Consider the following 8437-nt stretch of genomic DNA (forward strand, 5'->3'; position numbering starts at 1 on the left):
GCCACCACACCCAGCTAATTTTTGTATTTTTAGTAGAGACGGGGTTTCACCATGTTGGCCAGGATGGTGTCGATCTCCTGACCTCGTGTTGCAGCTGCCTCAGCCTGCCAAAGTACTGGGATACAGGCGTGAGCCATTGCGACCGGCCCCTAAGGAGGCATTTTCTTACTGAGTTCCATTATTACCAATTTGCTTTTAGTTCAGTTTGAAATTCAATTATTTGTACTCTTATTTTATAGTTTGCTTTTGTTGTGTGATTCATAAGAGGCTGACAATTTTATGTTGGGTTAGATTTTTACAATGTATTTACCCAAAGCTCTGGTATTTGATAGAACTATTTTTGCCTTACAGATTATTTGCCCTACCTGAAAACTGCTTACTGCAAAACTCTGATGTTTTATCTAAATCTCAGGTCTCATTCAGCAGCTATTGCAATGTTAACTTTGTTGTCTTCCTTATCTTGCAGATGTATGTCCATCCCTGTGACGATGAGGGCTATTCGGAGGAAAGCTGAAACCATTCAGGCCGACACCCCAGCACTGTCCCTCATTGCAGAGACAGTTGAAGACATGGTGAAAAAGAACCTGCCCCCGGCTAGCAGCCCAGGGTATGGCATGACCACAGGCAACAACCCAATGAGTGGTACCACTACACCAACCAACACCTTTCCGGGGGGTCCCATTACCACCTTGTTTAATATGAGCATGAGCATCAAAGATCGGCATGAGTCGGTGGGCCATGGGGAGGACTTCAGCAAGGTGTCTCAGAACCCAATTCTTACCAGTTTGTTGCAAATCACAGGGAACGGGGGGTCTACCATTGGCTCGAGTCCGACCCCTCCTCATCACACGCCGCCACCTGTCTCTTCAATGGCCGGCAACACCAAGAACCACCCGATGCTCATGAACCTTCTTAAAGATAATCCTGCCCAGGATTTCTCAACCCTTTATGGAAGCAGCCCTTTAGAAAGGCAGAACTCCTCTTCTGGCTCACCCCGGATGGAAATATGCTCGGGGAGCAACAAGACCAAGAAAAAGAAGTCATCAAGATTACCACCTGAGAAACCAAAGCACCAGACTGAAGATGACTTTCAGAGGGAGCTATTTTCAATGGATGTTGACTCACAGAACCCTATCTTTGATGTCAACATGACAGCTGACACACTGGATACACCACACATCACTCCAGCTCCAAGCCAGTGTAGCACTCCCCCAACAACTTACCCACAACCAGTACCTCACCCCCAGCCCAGTATTCAAAGGATGGTCCGACTATCCAGTTCAGACAGCATTGGCCCAGATGTAACTGACATCCTTTCAGACATTGCCGAAGAAGCTTCTAAACTTCCCAGCACTAGTGATGATTGTCCAGCTATTGGCACCCCTCTTCGAGATTCTTCAAGCTCTGGGCATTCTCAGAGTACCCTCTTTGACTCTGATGTCTTTCAAACTAACAATAATGAAAATCCATACACTGATCCAGCTGATCTTATTGCAGATGCTGCTGGAAGCCCCAGTAGTGACTCTCCTACCAATCATTTTTTTCATGATGGAGTAGATTTCAATCCTGATTTATTGAACAGCCAGAGCCAAAGTGGTTTTGGAGAAGAATATTTTGATGAAAGCAGCCAAAGTGGGGATAATGATGATTTCAAAGGATTTGCATCTCAGGCACTAAATACTTTGGGGGTGCCAATGCTTGGAGGTGATAATGGGGAGACCAAGTTTAAGGCCAATAACCAAGCCGACACAGTTGATTTCAGTATTATATCAGTAGCCGGCAAAGCTTTAGGTCCTGCAGATCTTATGGAGCATCACAGTGGTAGTCAGGGTCCTTTACTGACCACTGGGGACTTAGGGAAAGAAAAGACTCAAAAGAGGGTAAAGGAAGGCAATGGCACCAGTAATAGTACTCTCGCGGGGCCAGGATTAGACAGCAAACCAGGGAAGCGCAGTCGGACCCCTTCTAATGATGGGAAAAGCAAAGATAAGCCTCCAAAGAGGAAGAAAGCAGACACTGAGGGAAAGTCTCCATCTCATAGTTCTTCTAACCGACCTTTTACCCCACCTACCAGTACAGGTGGATCTAAATCTCCAGGCAGTTCAGGAAGATCTCAGACTCCCCCAGGTGTTGCCACACCACCCATTCCCAAAATCACTATTCAGATTCCTAAGGGAACAGTGATGGTGGGCAAGCCTTCCTCTCACAGTCAGTATACCAGCAGTGGTTCTGTGTCTTCCTCAGGCAGCAAAAGCCACCATAGCCATTCTTCCTCTTCTTCCTCATCTGCTTCCACCTCAGGGAAGATGAAAAGCAGTAAATCAGAAGGCTCATCAAGTTCCAAGTTAAGCAGCAGTATGTATTCTAGCCAGGGGTCTTCTGGATCTAGCCTGTCCAAAAATTCATCCCAGTCTGGGGGGAAGCCAGGCTCCTCTCCCATTACCAAGCATGGACTGAGCAGTGGCTCTAGCAGCACCAAGATGAAACCTCAAGGAAAGCCATCATCACTTATGAATCCTTCTTTAAGTAAACCAAACATATCCCCTTCTCATTCAAGGCCACCTGGAGGCTCTGACAAGCTTGCCTCTCCAATGAAGCCTGTTCCTGGAACTCCTCCATCCTCTAAAGCCAAGTCCCCTATCAGTTCAGGTTCTGGTGGTTCTCATATGTCTGGAACTAGTTCAAGCTCTGGCATGAAGTCATCTTCAGGGTTAGGCTCCTCAGGCTCATTGTCCCAGAAAACTCCCCCATCATCTAATTCTTGTACAGCATCTTCCTCCTCCTTTTCCTCAAGTGGCTCTTCCATGTCATCCTCTCAAAACCAGCATGGGAGTTCCAAAGGAAAATCTCCCAGCAGAAATAAGAAGCCGTCCTTGACAGCTGTCATAGATAAACTGAAGCATGGGGTTGTCACCAGTGGCCCTGGGGGTGAAGACCCACTGGACGGCCAGATGGGGGTGAGCACAAATTCTTCCAGCCATCCTATGTCCTCTAAACATAACATGTCAGGAGGAGAGTTTCAGGGCAAGCGTGAGAAAAGTGATAAAGACAAATCAAAGGTTTCCACCTCTGGGAGTTCAGTGGATTCTTCTAAGAAGACCTCAGAGTCAAAAAATGTGGGGAGCACAGGTGTGGCAAAAATTATCATCAGTAAGCATGATGGAGGCTCCCCCAGCATTAAAGCCAAAGTGACTTTGCAGAAACCTGGGGAAAGTAGTGGAGAAGGGCTTAGGCCTCAGATGACTTCTTCTAAAAACTATGGCTCTCCACTCATCAGTGGTTCCACTCCAAAGCATGAGCGTGGCTCTCCCAGCCATAGTAAGTCACCAGCGTATACCCCCCAGAATCTGGACAGTGAAAGTGAGTCAGGCTCCTCCATAGCAGAGAAATCTTATCAGAATAGTCCCAGCTCAGATGATGGTATCCGACCACTTCCTGAATACAGCACAGAGAAACATAAGAAGCACAAAAAGGAAAAGAAGAAAGTAAAAGACAAAGATAGGGACCGAGACCGGGACAAAGACCGAGACAAGAAAAAATCCCATAGCATCAAGCCAGAGAGTTGGTCCAAATCACCCATCTCTTCAGACCAGTCCTTGTCTATGACAAGTAACACAATCTTATCTGCAGATAGACCCTCAAGGCTCAGCCCAGACTTTATGATTGGGGAGGAAGATGATGATCTTATGGATGTGGCCCTGATTGGGAATTAGGAACCTTATTTCCTAAAAGAAACAGGGCCAGAGAAAAGAAACTATTGATAAGTTTATAGGCAAACCACCATAAGGGGTGAGTCAGACAGGTCTGATTTGGTTAAGAATCCTAAATGGCATGGCTTTGACATCGAGCTGGGTGAATTAGAAAGGCATATCCAGACCCTATTAAAGAAACCACAGGGTTTGATTCTGGTTACCAAGAAGTCTTTGTTCCTGTGCCAGAAAGAAAAAGTTAAAATACTTGCTTAAGAAAGGGAGGGGGGTGGGAGGGGTGTAGGGAGAGGGAAGGGAGGGAAACAGTTTTGTGGGAAATATTCATATATATTTTCTTCTCCCTTTTTCCATTTTTAGGCCATGTTTTAAACTCATTTTAGTGCATGTATATGAAGGGCTGGGCAGAAAATGAAAAAGCAATACATTCCTTGATGCATTTGCATGAAGGTTGTTCAACTTTGTTTGGGGTAGTTGTCCATTTGAGTCATGGGCAGATGAAGGACTTTGGTCATTTTGGACACTTAAGTAATGTTTGGTGTCTGTTTCTTAGGAGTGACTGGGGGAGGGAAGATTATTTTAGCTATTTATTTGTAATATTTTAACCTTTTATCTGTTTGTTTTTATACAGTGTTTCATTCTAAATCTATGAGGTTTAGGGTTCAAAATGATGGTTGGCTGAAGAGCAAGGCTTATATGGTGGTAGGGAGCTTATAGCTTGTGCTAATACTATAGCATCAAGCCCAAGCAGATTAGTCAGAGCCCGCCTTTAGAGTTAAATATAATAGAAAAACCAAAATGATATTTTTATTTTAGGAGGGTTTAAATAGGGTTCAGACATCATAGGAATATTAGGAGTTACCTCCCTGTGGAGGTATTGACTTGTAATCTCATTTTCCTTTCAAAAAAAAAAAAAAAAAAAGCTAAGGTGGCTTGTTGGGATGTAAACATGTTTTCAGATGCAGTAAGGTTTAGTGTAGGACAGCCTTCCTGACTCAGTGGCATGAAAACCATTACAGAATTAATAGTTCTCCTGTTTCCACAAGGTGCCAAAAGTCTGCATCCCAGCATTTTGTTTGCAGGAGAACTGATGCCATTCCTAAGAGCTGGACTCATTGTTTCTCTTCATCACAAGGAGAAGGAGTCCAAACTTTAAATCACTCCACAGTATGCTCCCTGAGATAAAACAGTAACAAATCCGCAGCCATAGTTCACTTAAAACAATTTCAAGCTCACTTGAAGTAATGGGGGCCTGGAATGCTAGGTGAGCATGAAGATAAACCCTTGCTACTATGTAGCAACCCAATTGGACCTTTTTGGAGAAATAGGTCTGAGTCTGGATTCTGGAGGACATCAATAAGAGCCCTTCACATAAAAATATAGAAATCCAGGAGACTGTTTTGAGTGCAACAGAAGTTCTCAGTTTTTGGAGGGTCCTCTCAAAAATTCTGCGGCCTTACTTTGATATTGACACCTGCACTGTGCCATTCCTGATTATTCCATTCAGGATCTGTATCAGTGGGATGGGGCATGGTCCCCAGCACAACTCTTCTGGGTTTAAAAAAAAAAAAATGCCAGGTGATTCCTCTGTATGTTATGTCATAAGTGGAGTGACTTCATCATATATGGAAGAAGATTTCTATATTCAGCTCTTTCTGCAGGTTGGAGTCAGCATAGAGTTGGAAAATCAGCTTTGGCTCTTTCCTGTCTCATTTCCTCTAGTGTTCTCCTTTTTATGGTCATCAGCTCTCAACAATTCTGCCACTTTTGTGTCCCAAGGTAATAAGATGTAGGAAACAAAACATTGCAAAGTGGAGCAAGAAAAGTTATCAGTTACCATATCAGAGTCAAATGTCTTGGGTGACACTAAGGAGGATATGGGCAGGTGATACCAGAGTGCTTTATCTTGTGATGTTGATACAGTAGCAGCTTCTCAGACATTCAGCCAGGTTGGATTTCTCACGAGTTTGTCACCTAGTTTTGAATCCTATCCAGTTGGTTTCTGCAGGAAAAAAAAAAAAAAGTTACGTGGTTTTTAAAATTTGTTCTGGGTGGGGAAAATCTTACGGGGAATGTACTGGATAGTATCAGGGGCTCAACTCCCCCAAGCAGGGCCAACAAATACCAAAATGAGTAAACTGGGAAGCTTTTCTCTCTTTCTGTCTTCATCCCAGATCAAAGAATCCCGAGTTAGGATCTGGATGAAGGATAAGCCCCTGAATTGTCGATGGGCTCACCCCCACACTGACCCAGCATCTGAACTTGCTTAACAGGGAGCCGGGGCTAAACTGCTTCACCCTGCCTGAGAACCAGGGAGCACTGCATTTCTCCACAGGGTGGAGGAGAAGAGGCAGAATAAACCAAGCCTGGGACACCTCCCTCCTGTCTAGGTGTACTCATTCTTCTGTTTCAAAAGAAGGCAAGGACATGAAGTCAACTTCTACCTATCTTCTGCTGCTGGTGTCTTACGTATTCTCAGTTTGACCTGATTCCTCTTCTGTCTTTTGGCTTAACATTAGGGGTTCTTGGTCATAACCTGCTCTGATGTACATGAAGATTTCAGGTTCAATGTCAATGTGTCTTAAAACAAGTATTTTAGTGGGTGGGGGGTGGGGTGGTGGGGACAAACAACGCAGGATATAATTGCCAAAACCAGGCTTGAGGTTGGTGACTTGAAAGATTTTCCTTCTTCAGGCCTAGATCGGAAAATTAAGTGCAGCAATATCATGAATTCTCAGAAGCCCTTTCAGGAAGCCAGTGAGTCATACAGTATCCACAGTTGAGTCACTTCAAGATGTCAGTATAGGAAACATTATTCACAATCCTTGGGCAGTCTCATTTTTTTTTCCTTCTCCCCTCCTCTCCTGCCCCCCATACATTTCTATCCTTGAGTTAGTTTTTGGAGGGGCAGGAAGTACTTAACATCTCAGAAGCTAGATTGGGAAACATGTTCAGCTATAAGAACTGAGCTTAAAATTTTGAGTTTAAAAATGTACATCAGGAGCAGCTGGGGAGGGTCTTTTTTTAAAAAAAAATCTTTCAAATTTGGTTTTCTGTGCATATGGCCGTTCTGTAAATACTTTGGGGTTTTTCATTTTTTTGAAAGTAGACGAAATCTGTTGTGGGATTTTTTTTCCCGAAACATTACAAAATAACCTGTTTATTTACATGCAAATAAACTTCTTTGATAAAAAGTAATTTGCCTGTGTGTAATAAAATTTTAGACTTTGAATACTTTTTTCATTTGTTCAAAACTCCAGTCAATTTTAAAGAGTCAGTCAAAAGCAAATGTCTTCCCTGAGTACTACTTGAAATGGGTCCACTGGAATGGGCAAGTTGACAGACCTGTGCAACTTGCCTTCATTCTATTAATTTCTACCCTTTGCCAGTGTTACTCACCAAATGCATCAGTAGTTTTTGCTGGGAGAAAACAGCTCTTAGATGAGACAGAATGGAAAAGCTTTTTCATTCCACTGGCTGAAGTTAAGCAAAAACATTAAAAGTACCTGGAACAGGAGGAGAAGACAGACCTGGGTTTGTGGGCCTGAGAATAAGTTTTCTGAAGCTAGGTCCCTGGTTTTACGAAGCCCCCTCTAGGATTAATAAAGGGGGGGGGGCGGTCGTGGTGGCTCACATGAGGTCTGTGATCTCAGGACTTTGGGAGGAGGCTGGAGGATCACTTGGGCCCAGGAATTGCAGACGAGTCTGGGCAACATAGGGAGACCCTGTCTCTACAAAAGAAAAAAGATCCCAGCATTCTGGGAGGCCGACGTGGGAGGATCACTTGTAGTCAGGTGTTACTGACCAGCCTGGCCAACATGGCGAAACCTCGTCTCTACTTAGCGAGGCGCGGTGCGGCGCGCTTGTAATCCCAGCTACTTGGGAGACTTGAACCTGGGAGGCAGAGGTTGCAGCGAGCCGAGATCGTGCCACTGCACTCCAGCCTAAGCGACAGAGTTGAGCCTCTGTCTCCAAAAAAAAAAAAAAAAGGGCCGGGCGCGGTGGCTCATGCCTGTAATCTCATCAGGTCAGGAGATTGAGACCATCCTGGCTAACATGGTGAAACCCCATCTCTACTAAAAATACAAAAAATTAGCCAGGTGTGGTGGCGCGCTTGTAGTCCCAGCTACTGGAGGCTGAGGCAGGAAAATGGCGTGAACCCAGCAGGCGGAGCTTGCCGTGAGCAGAGCTTGTACCACTGCACTCCCGTCTGGGTGACAGAGCAAGACTCCGTCTCCAAAAAAAAAAAAAAGAGAAAAAATCATTTAAGATAAAACAAGAATATGCAATACTGTTGAAGGATCAGGAAAAATGGGCAATCTGTATCAACAGCTTTAGTACTGACCATGTTTTTGATACCTTAGAAAAATGCATTCTAATAAAAGAAATCAGATATCCTCAAAGGTTTATGCAGACTATTGATAATAGCAAACAAACTGTAAGCCACTTTAATGTACAAAAACAGGGGAAGTTGAGTAAATTAAGAAACTGCCATGTAATAGAACCTTATTAAGCCATTAGCTTATTTTGCCTAAGTGTTATATATTTAAAACAAAAACATGAGCAGAAAATAATAATTACTGGGGAAGAAGCAGGTTTCTTCTGATATGTGAATTATAAGTGATTACTTTCTTATAAATGATCATCTATATTTTCTAAACTTCCTACAATGGTCATATATTATAATGGGAAAGTGAATTAGGGACATGGGGAAAATGTATAAATTACTG

At 43.7% G+C, this 8437-nt stretch overlaps 1 protein-coding gene across 1 annotated transcript in view; it reads left to right on the plus strand.

Annotated features, from left to right (window-relative positions):
• Nucleotides 1–6905, plus strand: part of MED1 (mediator complex subunit 1) — a 56076-nt gene extending 49171 nt beyond the window's left edge. The window contains exon 14 of the mRNA XM_011929956.1: nt 352–6905. Within this exon, the coding sequence (XP_011785346.1) occupies nt 352–3713 (3362 nt within the window). The 3' untranslated portion in view covers nt 3714–6905. The remainder of the gene's footprint in view (nt 1–351) is intronic.
• Nucleotides 6906–8437: the final 1532 nt, after the last annotated feature.

The sequence above is a fragment of the Colobus angolensis genome, unplaced genomic scaffold (assembly GCF_000951035.1).
Source record: "Colobus angolensis palliatus isolate OR3802 unplaced genomic scaffold, Cang.pa_1.0 Scaffold83, whole genome shotgun sequence".
Lineage (NCBI taxonomy): Eukaryota > Metazoa > Chordata > Mammalia > Primates > Cercopithecidae > Colobus > Colobus angolensis.